This window comes from Artemia franciscana, chromosome 18 (genome assembly GCF_032884065.1).
Source record: "Artemia franciscana chromosome 18, ASM3288406v1, whole genome shotgun sequence".
Classification (NCBI taxonomy): domain Eukaryota; kingdom Metazoa; phylum Arthropoda; class Branchiopoda; order Anostraca; family Artemiidae; genus Artemia; species Artemia franciscana.
The window spans coordinates 33,992,931-34,006,295 of NC_088880.1; the positions used below are offsets into that span (position 1 = coordinate 33,992,931).

General features: G+C 34.7%; 1 protein-coding gene across 1 annotated transcript in view; it reads right to left on the reverse strand.

The window, feature by feature from the left end:
* The window catches only part of LOC136038907 (phospholipid-transporting ATPase VA-like), a 146,845-nt gene that overhangs the window by 68,013 nt on the left and 65,467 nt on the right, over positions 1-13,365 (reverse strand). The window contains exons 8-9 of the mRNA XM_065722387.1: positions 7,866-7,982; positions 3,744-3,938 (exon numbers count right to left, since the gene is read on the reverse strand). Of these exons, the coding sequence (XP_065578459.1) occupies positions 3,744-3,938; positions 7,866-7,982 (312 nt within the window). The remainder of the gene's footprint in view (positions 1-3,743; positions 3,939-7,865; positions 7,983-13,365) is intronic.

Consider the following 13,365-nt stretch of genomic DNA (forward strand, 5'->3'; position numbering starts at 1 on the left):
ATTATAATGCTAGATACAGTTTGAGGGGAACTTCCCACGGACTTGATTGAAAACTTGGCTAAACCCACGAAAACCCACTTTGTCAGGTTTATGACCAAACTCAAACAACTGTCAGATATACCTAAATATTTATTAAGGTAAAGCAGATTTGAAGAGAAGATGGAGACCGAAGGAGGGGGAAGGATAATCAGCCACATGGAGTTGGGGGCTTTTCAGCCTGCCTCTCCCCCTTCTGAAAGATCACAGCTTGTAGGATTTTTTAAATATTTTCCTACAATTATCAATAGCTTCACTATAGAAAATACTTATTAAATTTCAAGTTAAAAATTTACTCATTTCTTTTCTTGCAGAAATACGATAGTTAAATAACAAACTTTATAGCAATGCAGCAAGGGTCAAACAAAAAGCGGGACGTCCCGCTTTTGGGATGGGAAGAAGTCATAATGGTTAAAAGAAGCCAAAAACTTAATGAGAAGGATTAAGGAGAGTGAGCGAAGGATTAAGGATTAGATGAAGGATTAAGGATTAGATGAAGGATTAAGGATTAGATGAAGGATTAAGGAGTGGCTGAAGGATTGAGGAGTGGGATAAGGATTAAAAATAATAATTTATTTATTACCCACGAAAAAAAACACTATAAAAGTATTAAAAATGGGGTAAAAATAATTAAATACACACAAAATATGCAAAACATACAACAACAAAAAATATTGACTATAGAACATTTTTTACATTAAATAAACACAAAGCATTAAATGAACACACACAAAAAACGAATTATAGAGAAATGAAAAAAAATCAACATTAAATACACACAAGAAATGAAATCCACAAAAAAAAGAAAAAAAAAGGTCAACCAACGAAAGATAACAATAGAAAAAAATTTACAAGATGATTATGTGGAGAAAGCCCATCAAGACTAGTACTTGAGAGCTTACTGTGCAGTTTTTCCCACTTGAATGTTATATCAGGTAGACCATATTTACCAATTAGAATCCGGTTACGTGTCCAAGGAGGAATGAAAAGGAGAAACTTACAGTTCCTGAAATAACTACTCCGGATTCTTTTTAAATCAATTTTTCTCAGGATGGAGTAAATTTTCGCCGCATAAAGGACTAATTGATCGCAGTATGTAGAGTAGAGTTTTGCCAGCACCTGGCCTTCATTGAGGAATGAAGCTTAGAAAGAATAGTGTGGAAGACGAAACAGCTATACTGGTTTCAAGTGATCAGTTGTCGGTAGCAGTAGCAGCACCAGCAGCAACTTTTCAAAAACTGAATTTCTTCCGTAAATCGTAAATGCACCCGCATTTCAATATTAGAAATTTTTAGCTTAATATAGAGCTACATTTAAAATATTTTTTCAAATCTTATTTTATCTTATAAATGTTTTAAATATATCCAAACTAATATACCCTTTAGAAAGATTTTAGTTTAGAAAAATTATTCTACAATTTACTTAAAGAAATTTTCCGTTTGTGATGAAGTCCAATACAAATCAGAAGGACAATGAAAAACTTAAAGGTGTACCTGTACATTGAAGTTTTCATCGCTAAATAAATTTTTTGTTGCTAGAATGAATAAAGAAAGGAACCTAAGTTATAAATAAAGAACCAGCTCTGCTCATTTGTTCCAGGGCCCGACCATAATGGTTCCACTTTGTCTTGTATATATTACAAGACGATGTTATCGAGGTCTATTACTGACTGTCAAAAAGGCCGTATCCAGGATTTTTGTTCAGTGGGGGATTTTTTTTTTTTTTTTTGGGGGGGGGGGGGGGTTACAAATAAGACACTAAAAAACACCAAAAATTTCTTTATATACGGTTTTGTCACCTTTTTACGATTTGGACCTTTTTTAAGGGGGGGGGGGGGTAAACCTTAATAACCCCACCCCCGACCTCTGCATACAGCCTTGACTGTCGGTGACGAAAAACACTTAGCTCACTCTCATATCTGACTCCTATTATAGCTGAGAACATTCCTTTTCCTTATCAACTCTCGCATGGAACCTCGTGCATTTCAGATATTGCAACATGTGTGATCGATTGTGCTCGATTATTTTAATTGAAAAATCAAGCCCAGAACGGGAGTGTTGACACTTTTTCAAAGGTATTCCATTCGAATCGTAAGGCCATATTACATACATAAAATTCGTTGCTATTAATTTTGAACAAGACATACCTTTTTTAGATAATTTTTGTCCAGGTGCTAATAACAATCATGCTGTATAATTAACACGTAACGTAAGAAGCGTAGCAATGATAAGTATGTTTTGTTTTTACTTGCAGTGAAATAAAACTGAAAAAGTGACATTTCGGTAATTTTCAGCGTCCAAAAAACAAAAACGGGAAGGAGAAAAAAGACATAGAAAAGAAAAAAGACTAATTTTTTGAAGTAAACCACACAAAATGAGAGGACTGACTTTAAAAGGGAAAAAAAAGAAATACAATACAGAAAAGAATGTAATTTTTTTTAAGAATAAGTTGTATTTAACAATGAAAAGTCTCCGGGACATTTTAGGAAATTTAACAAGTCAAATGACATCATTTTTATACCATCTTGAAAAAGCTTTGTCTCTCACTCAGACTATCCGTCTTGGCTTTTTTTTTTTCTTTTATTTAATTAGCCATGGCTCTCAGCTTTTTCATCACAGTACACCAAGTTGATTTTAATTGAAAAATCAACAGAGCCAGTGCATAACTGCCTAAGTTTACAAACTGGGTCGCTCCCCTGAGACTCTAGGCGGCAGGGCCCTATCAAGCTTTGGTCACTTGTTCACCTCTGACTTCAAGAGAATTCAGTACCTCGTTTTACAGACAAGTCCAGTGGACATTCCTTGTAATGAGTCAAACCAAAAATCTCGGTCATACCCACTGCATTTCCAGCGGGCTTTCCCAGTAGGCAAAGTTCATATAATATGGACAATCTCAGTTGTCCAATTGCCTGCATGCCCTGTGGACATGATCAGTCATAAATTTTAGGAAACATCTTATTTGGGGTCTCCAATTTCCTTTAAATGGCTCATAGCACTGAGAGACTATTTGAATTACCCTTACTCGATGCCTATCAACCTTAGTTCTGCCCTAGGATGGATGTATGATAGACTATCTATCAACAAGTTAAATGACATCATTTAACATCTAAGCTTTGCCTCTCCCTCACACTATCTGTCTTGGCTTTTTTTAATTAGCCATGGCTCTCATCTTTTTCATCATAGTCCACCAATTTGATTTAATTCAATGTCGAGGCGAAAGGCGGGTCTCGAGCCCGTTGATTTTTGAATTAAAATCAACTAGGTAAACTATGAGGAAAAAGTTGAGAGCCATGGCTAATTAGAAAAAAGTTAAGACAGTTTAATTGGCATATATATATATATATATATATATATATATATATATATATATATATATATATATATATATATATATATATATATATATATATATATATATATATATATATATATATATATATATGACCTAGGTACAATCTTATGACTCTAGGATTGTACCTAGGATTGAATGTAATTTATCTAATATATATATATATATATATATATAATATATATATATATATATATATATATAATATATATATATATATATATATATATATATATATATATATATATATATTATATATATATGACCTAGGTACTTATGACTATAAGTATCTTATGACTCTAGGATTGTACCTAGGATTGACTGTAATTTATCTAACATTGTGCTTCTAAGAAACTCACCTGATGGGCTCCTTTGGCCACTACAACAGTATTACAGACAGCCAGAGCTGTAAAGAAGTTAATTGTTCTACTGGGATGATTCCGAAATTCAACAGAAATATTGCTCCTTGAACGAAACAATTGCATTTCCGCATTTTGAATCTCATTCAACAGATGATGATTAGGGTATATTTTTGGACGTTCATCCCCTTGTAGCTGAAAAGAAAGATAATTAACAAAATTTTCTAATTAAATAATTTCCATCTGTTAATTTATACACTGTAAATTTTTACTCAGTTTTCCGATTAGTTTCAGTAAACTAAGGTGGTCTCGTGATTTAAAGCTAATGAAAATAGCTAAGATTAAAATTGGTTGTTTTTACTGCGAATCAGAAAGTATCCTCCATATCCATAAGTTTTTCTCGTTTTTCTTAGATTATTAGTCAGGTGATATTTTAACTGTTTTTAGTTAATCTTACGTGACGGATTCTATTCAGATTCCTTGTTGTGGTTTTTCTTTCATAAAATGCAGTTTTACCTAATTTATATGAATATTTTTCTGATTTCATTTACTTTGTTTTTTGTACTCAACGATTTTGACGGAAATAAATAAATATATAAGCTTGGAAATCGAAAAATGTCAAAACTACAAGAAATTACAGTTGATAAAACTAAAAAATATAAAACAATTCAAAACAAATTGCCTGAACTGAAGTAATTGCTTCATATGCTTTTAATGCAAATGAATTAACTCTTTTTATATATTTGCAAAATTCCAACTCCAACTGTATTACAGGATTACGTGGATATATTGACCAAACCAGAATACTAAACTTTCTAGTATATAAAGTATTTCACATGTGATGTACTCCATCACATATAAAGTACTTCACATAGCCTACAGCATATGAGTAACTGCATTAGTGATAATTGGGCTGAGTACCTTCGACATAACAGGTCTTGTAGGTAATTAACACAATCATAAAAGCATTGCACCTAAAGAAAATGGAACACAACCCGTTATTTTATAATGCTGAATAGCTAATATTATTTTTATTATTCATTTTTTTCACAATTCTTTTTTAATGTTTTACTATATGGTGTTGCAATGTAACTTTGTTTTAATTTGAAAATGTCATACCACATTTCCGAAAATGGCTCGAAACTATGAGCCACATTTTATAAACTTTTGCGGAACAAACAGACCTGAACAAAATCAACATTTCAGAAGATGCTTAAAGGAAAATGAATAGTTATCAAGTATCGATGAAGAATATTCATGCAGTATTTTATAGCAATTAGTATTAGAATTAGTAAGAAAAAAGTATATAAATAAATAAAAAGGTTTATGCTTCAGTAACAAAAAACAATAAGTGTGGTCTTTTAAACAGTACCTAATTCTTTCACAGAAAAATTCATAATCAAAGAAAATTTGAAAAAATATCGAAAACAATTAAAGAATAAAAAAATCAACGCTTTAAATAAACCTGGCTTAGCACTGAAATAAAAAGCTCACTCTCAAGAATATTTCCGAATATTTAAGGCAAAAACGAACAGCAACTCAACTAACGAAAGAAAACTGAAACAGCATCGACAAAAAACACTGGAAAACAACACCGAACGCTTTTGGTTATTAATGAATGGTTAAAAGTATTTTCAGGAAAAAAAGGAACGGAATCTACCCCAAAGGTTGAGAAAAGCAAAGAACGCTTTTAAATCAGAAAGTGAATTTTGAACCAATAGCTACGTTGCACTCTAATTTTAATGAGTACACAAAACTGGAGCGAAAATTGAATGGGTAGACAGCTTCACATATCTGGGGAGCCGTAGCGCTAGCTTCAAAGCTTCAAAGCCAATATGGAAGCAAAATCGAATCTCCATGAAGCTAAAACTTAAACTATTCTGCTCTAACACAATTCCTATAGCTATGTACAGTTGTGAAACATGGACGGTCGGAGTAGATGACTCCAGGTGACTCGCCACGTTTGAGACAAAGCTGCTGCGTCGAATCGCTGGCATAACAAACGTACATCGAGTCTCAAATGCCGACCTACTCAAAAGACATAACACTACCATCCTGAACAGGGTCCGTGTCCAACAATTCAGGTGGCTTGGCCACCTCCAGTGCATGTACAACCCGAAAATTACCAAGAGGGTTACATCCACGGTTCTCGCCCTCTGAAGCGCTGGAAGGAGAACTTCTCCGAATGCAGCCTTCTTGGTCTTCTCAGATTGGCACAGAACAGAGAGCAGTATAGCCGACAAAAACATTCACTCGTTAGGAGAGAGGCCCCGAGACGACCACCAAGGCCGGATGGAACTTAAGTCAAGTCAAGTTATGTTAACATCATTCATTAACGAGAATATGAGAAGTTTCTCCTCTGTTTTCTGAGTTTGTATTTGATATGTGCTTTCAAAGTTTCAACGTTTTCAGAATAATTTATTTTTTCTTTCATTATTTTACTTTCTTTTCCTGTCATCTGATATTCTGTCACCATCTGCAAACTTGTAAAAAATTCAAAACAAGCAAATTCAAAAATTCAAAACAGAATTTTTCTTTTTTTTTTCTCGATTTTTTCACTCCTAAATTTTGATAAACCAGAAGAGAATAGAGATTCTTAGGAGAGGTTTCTGTCACAAGGGGGAGGGCGGGCGAAACAGATGTCTCACGTATTAATTTTTTTTATTCTACTTTGTGGTCTGTTTAGAAGCTTATGTAGGATTTCGTTTTTTGGAGGAGGGGCTGAAATAAAAAAAAACTTAAAGGGACGAAGTTATTAGAAAAATCATAAAAACCTACTAACTTCGAGAGGCACGGTGGTTGGAAGTCCTTCCAGAACTTCATGCAGGGTAGGAGATCTAAGAGAAACCATTTCTACCGAATATAAACGGACCAAGGAATTCTCCCTCATATGAATAGATTGAGGAATCCAGGCTCCTCAGAGAGTCCATAAATTCTAATCTATCAGAAGGATTAGTGGGATCCAAACCAAGCTTGTTGAGGACGAAAGAGCTCGTCTCCTAGTTTTGCCTTTTGGGAATCACGGTTTGATTCAATTTTTTCGGTGTAGAAGATCCTCAGTCAGGACCTTATCCTGATTATGTACATTAAGAGTCAGTATCTTCCTAATGTGTCTATTAAGAGTAAATTTAATGAATGTATTTTATAGATGGATACTATGCTTTTTTTAAGGTTTATATTGATTTTGTGCAAGTTTCTGTGATGTTGGTCTTCTTCATATTTGTATTTTATACTATCACCCTTTCATTTTTTTCACTCCGTTTGTTAAATCTCATTTAAAATGGTAACATTATATAGAATTATCATCAGTCTTTCATTACCAAAATGTTTAATCATCAAGCATTAATTAAAGCTTTCTAAATAACCAGAGGATGAAGAACACGCGTTAATCTTTAAAAATGTCAATTTAAACTCAATCAAAGAAATATTCCCCTTTAAACAGATCTAACTAATACATATTAATATATATTAATGTATATATTAATTATATTATTATTAGATACATTAATATATTAATAAATTAATATATATTAATTAATTATTATAATATATTGAAAAGATTAATATAATATAAATTATATTATACTTGCTGCACTTCGAAACTAAATAACTGAAAATAAGGTAATCTGACCCGACACTCTTCATGGATTTTCATCAACCAGCGTAAATGAAATAGCCTATTAGTGAACGAGCAGAAATTGGAAGTCCAATGATTCAATCTATTAAAGCGGGATATGCTGATTTCAATTGACCGTTTGGAGCTGTTATTTGACCCCATTTGAGCCTACACACTTAAAAATGCACGAAACAAAATGGGTTCGTCAGATAGGGTACTGTCAAGTCAACTGTGGGGGTCATTTGGATGATTTTGTGATTCATTCTTAAATAAAAAGGTCCCTCCATTCAAATAGATTAAATTCGAATCTAAGAAAAAGTCAATTTTTTTTATATATCGACAAAGTATTCATTAGTTTTTTTTATAGTTGATTCGAATTCCAAAAGCTAAGTGGCTCAACCTATTACTCAAATCGTTAGTTTTAGATATAAACTAATATAAACATCAAAAGTGTATAATAATAATAATAATTTAAATAAAAAATTTCGCAACAAAACGAATGTTACCTTATTTTCGTGTTTAGTTGGAGGATGATTATAATCTCTTCCATTTACAAAACAACGACGAAATATCATGTTATTTTCAGTAAGAGTCCCAGTTTTGTCACTAAATATATACTGAACCTGGAAAATAAATAGGATAAATAATTAATATTCCTAGTCAAGCTGGATGAATCTTTAAAGGGCCCCGGGGGTTAGGAGGTTGTCCCTCTGAGTTTACCTTGAACAAAACAATTATGCTCACTTTTCATTAAGCTTTATTATTTCATCAGTATTGTTATGAACTAGTTATTTATTTAATTAGCCACGTTATTATTAATTAGCTTAATACTGCAAATTTTTGTCAAGAACAAACAAGAAAGGGGAAGGAGACATAAAATAATGACAGCAATAGTAGCCTTTTCAATTTAGAAAAATGAAACAATCTTAATAGTATGAAAGACAGAAAAAATTACTTTTGTAAAAAAAAATCCAAAAGAGGAAATTTAGTGTAAGGGGGAGAAATGGCACAGGAGAGGATCCAGCTACTTTTGGCTCTTATAAAGCAAGAGAACTTTAAATTTCTGAACACATGAGCCCCATCCCACCACACATTAGCCCCCTCTGTAGTTTCTACGACCGCCACTTTCATACGAACTTGAAAGAGGGTTTGATTTATATCACTGATAAACACCAAAGGATTGGACCATAGAAATTGCTCAGAAGTGAAGAAGAATTTCTCTTCTTTCTTATCTCTACAATGCATCGATAACGGATACAAAATCTTTGCTTAATACCAGACGAAGAAAAAATGAGATCAATATTTTTTTTTTTTTTTTGATCTGATCAATTTTACACACACACACACACAAAAAGCTGTAACACCTCTTTGACTTGGTTAAAACCTCCCTTCTTAAATTTTCAGCCTTGCACACCTATGCACTTTTTTTTTCTTGTATATTCCCAAGAAAAGCACAAACAAGAAAACAATTAAATGGGACTTTCTTAAAAGGGGCTTTTTCTTTAAAAAATACTGGGGCTTTTTCTAATACTGGTTCAGTGGAAACTAGGAATAAAAAACAATACAAAAAAAAACAACAATGTTTCAGACCAAACAGTAAAGTTTATGGTAACTATAGTCAGGGGACATAATAAACAGAAGTAGAAATGACTTAGAGACAACCCAGAAACCGTTTAGTCAATTCTACATAACCCAAAGGTAATATTTCCAATTAAATAATTCACATTTAAATAATAAGTGGGGGCAATTAATTCAATTATCATCCATAAGTTTGTTAGAGACGGCACAACTGTTCATCTTTATCTGCTAGGAGGGTCATGGGGGCAAGGAAATGATAAATCAGAATATAGAAAAATCAATAACCTGGCACAACAAAAGCAGAGCTAGCGAGGATGTGTTAGCTCCGGATGAATGACATCAAAAACGAAAAAATGATAGTAAATAATAATGTAGTAAAGTAAATTTTAAAAATATTTTAGAATTAAGAATTGGAGAGGATGGGGTGAACCTGCGTATCGAAAATAGCAGAAACAAGAGCTAAGAGCTCATATGGCACTTGTGACGAGGCGAGAAGAGCTAAGAGCCAAGAGATCATATGGTATGAGCTCTAACAAAATTCTATGAATCAATAGATTGATTTAAAAAGGAAAATAAGAGGCTTAATGCCAGTCAGGATTTAAAATAAGAGCTCTGAGTCACGATGTCCTTCTAAATATCAAAATTCATTAAGATCCGATCACCCACTCGACCTAATTTTTTTCTAATTTTTCCTCTCCCTTTAGCCCCCCAGATGGTCGAATCTGGGAAAAAGACTTTATCAAGTCAAATTGTGCAGCTCCCTGACACGCCTACCAATTTTCATCGTCCTAGCACGCCCAGAAGCACCAAACTCGCCAAATCACTGAACCCCTCCCTCCAACTCCCCCAAAGAGAGCGAATCCAGTACGATTCTATCAAACACTTATCAAGGACATTTGTTTATTCAATCCACCAAGCTTCATCCCGATTCCTCCACTCCAAATGTTTTTCCAAGATTTCCCCCTCCAACTCCCCCCAATGTCAAAAGATCTGGTCAGGATTTGAAATAATAGCTCTGAGACATGAATTCCTTCTAAAAATCAAATTTCATTAAGATCTGATCATCTATTTGTAAGATAAAAATACCCCAATTTTCACGTTTTTCAAAAATTCCGGTTTCCCCCTCCAACTCCCCCCAATGTCACAGGATCTGGTCAGAATTTAAAATTAGAACTTTATAGCACAAGATCCTTCTAAATATCAAATTTCATTAAGATCTGGTCACCCTTTCGTAAGTTACAAATGCCTCAATTTTCAAAATTACCCCCCCCCCAATTCCACCAAAGAGAGCAGATCCGGTCCGGTTATGTCAGTAACGTATCTTAGACAGGTTTCTATTCTTCCAATCCAGTATCATCCTGATCTCACCGCTTTAAGTATTTTCTAAGATTTCCGGTCCCCACAACTGCCCCCCCCCCCAATTACGCTTGATCCGGTTGAGATTTAAAATAAGAGATCTGAGTTACGAGGTCCTTCTAAATATGAAGTTTCATGAAGATCCGATCACTCCTTCGTAAGTTAAAAATACGTCATTATTTCTCATTTTTCAGAATTACTCCCCTCCCCCCCCCCCAATAGAGGGGATCTGTTCCAATTATGTAAATCACGTATGTAAGACTTCTGATTATTTTCCCCACCAAGTTTCATCCCGGTCCCTCCAATCTAAGCGCTTTCCATGATTTTAGGTTCCCCCACCCCAAACTTCCCCCAATGTCACCAGATCCGGTCAGGATTTAAAATAATTGCTTTGAGACACGATATCCTTTTAAATATCAAATTTCATTGAAATCCGATCACCCGTTCGTAAGTTAAAAATACCTCATTTTTTCTAATTTTTCAGAATTAACCCCTCCCCCAACTACCCCAAAGAGAGCGGATCCGTTCCGTTTATAACAATCATGTATCCAGGACTTGTACTTATTTTTCCCACCAAGTTTCATCCCGATCCCTCCACTCTAAGTGTTTTCCAAGTTTTAGGTATCCCCCTCCCAACTCCCCCCCAATGTCACCAGATCCGGTCGGGTTTAAAATAAGAGCTTTGAACCACGATATCCTTCTAAATATCAAATTTCATTGAGATCCGATTACTCGTTCGTAAGTTAAAAATACCTCATTTTTTCTAATTTTTCAGAAACAACCCCCCCCCCCCAACTACCCCAAAGAGAGCGGATCCGTTCCGTGTATGTCAATCATGTATCCAGGACTTGTGTTTATTTTTCCCACCAAGTTTCATCCCGATCCCTCCACTCCAAGTGTTTTCCAAGTTTTAGGTTTCCCCCTCCCAACCCCCCAACCCCCCCTAATGTCACCAGATCCAGTCAAGCTTTAAAATAAGAGCTCTAAGACACGATATCCTTCTAAACATCAAATTTCATTGAGATCCGATCACCCGTTCGTAAGTTAAAAATACCTCATTTTTCCTAATTTTTCAGAATTACCCCCCCCCAACTACCCCAAAGAGAGCGGATCCGTTCCGATTATGTCAATCATGTATCTGGGACTTGTGCTTATTTTTCCCATCAAGTTTCATCCCGATCCCTCCACTCTAAGTGTTTTCCAAGATTTTAGGTTCCCCCCCCCCTCCAACTCCCCCCAATGTCATCAGATCCGGTCGGGATTTAAAATAAGAGCTCTGAGACACAATATCATTCCAAACATCAATTTTCATTAAGATCCCATCACCCGCTCATAAGTTAAAAATACTTCATTTTTTCTATTTTTTACGAATTAACCGGCCCCCCACTCCCCCCCCCGGATGGTCAAGTTGGGAAAACGACTATTTCTAATTTAAGCTGGTCATGTCCCTGATACGCCTGCCAAATTTCATCGTCCTAGCTTACCTGGAAGTGCCTAAAGTAGCAAAGCCGGGACCGACAGACAGACAGACCGACAGAATTGGCGATTGCTATATGTCACTTGGTTAATACCAAGTCTCATAAAAACACATTAAAAATGTTATGTAGGGGGTTATATGACATCCAATTAATTGTCATCTAAATACCTAATTTTTGAAGATTAAATTTATTAAAAATGTGATGACATTTCTCGAGCAATCGAACTGCCGATGCGTGTTAGCCGCCCTCCATTAGACAATTCATTCTTATTTCATTCCGCAGATATTACCCATCACCTACGTTGCCTTTTTTTATACTATCTCTCAGATGGTCTGACCAGACGGTCTGGGAAAAATTAGACCGCGTCACCTCTTATAACATACAAGGTGAGGCCTGGGTTACCATCGCCATGGATAAAAGCATGGATTTTTAAACTAGGACAAGGATTTCTAGAATGCCATGGACTTTCACCGATTTTTAGTCCGTTCTCATGGATTTTTGAAGGACAACTCGGATTTCTTCCACTTAAAGAGCAAAAAAGCATCGAGTTCCTTCCAGCTCGGCTGAAAAGTAAAGCTCGGTCTTAAATGATAGATTCGTAGATCAGCGGCAAAATAGCGGACTTAGAAAAAAGTTACTTTTCATAACTTTTTCCCGTTCCAGCTTATTCAAAAGTAATTGCGGAGGAAACCTGGAACAGGTAAAATAGTTAAACTGGGGTTTCATTTCCCGAAATTTTTGGACTGTGTTTCCTGGATAGCAAAGCAGTCCCAAAAAGAGCTTGTAGACACTTTTTTCGTTGCCACTTTTCATTATTTTTTATCACAATTGCTATGTGCTAAGAGAGCGTTTGGACCCTGAACTATAAGATGCAAATAACCTATGATGATACATATTTCAGTATGAAATTTGGAGCCCAGAAGCCCTTCAACATCTGGATGCTCAGATTGGCGAGAATCTGGAATATGAAGACTCATTCTGACGAAGAACAACCGGGAGTTACGCGAAAAATCACGAACGATTTTTTTAAGATTCTCAGCAACGCGTAGCCTACCATTGCCTACCAATTTTTTTTTTTTTTTTTTTTTTTTTTTTTTTTTTTTTTTTTTTTTTTTTTTTTTTTTCTAAGGAAATATGACTTGCAATCTAGGGGAAGGATACCTATTAAAATTATCTCTTTTGTTCTAAATTTTGTACTGAATGGACGAGTGAGTGCTTTAGTAAACACCGTGTATTTTATCCCATTCCTGGATAGGAAAGGGATACGGTATGATTGTAAATGGTGTAAAGATAAGGAGTTGAATCCTTAGCTTAGTTTTTTTTTTTTTTTTTTTTTTTTTTTTTTTTTTTTTTTTTTTTTTAAGAAAAATTGCAACCTAGGAGAAGGACGTCTATTTAAATTATCTCTTTAGTTCTCAATTCGTGCTGAATGGACAAGTGAGTGCTTTAGTAAACATCGTGTATATTTATCCCATTCCTGGCTAGGAAAGGGATACTGAATGATTGTAAATGGTGTAAAGATAGGGAGTTGAATCCCTAGCTTTGATGTTCATCAGTAAGGAGGATACCAGGGGTTACAGATCCAGGTATAATT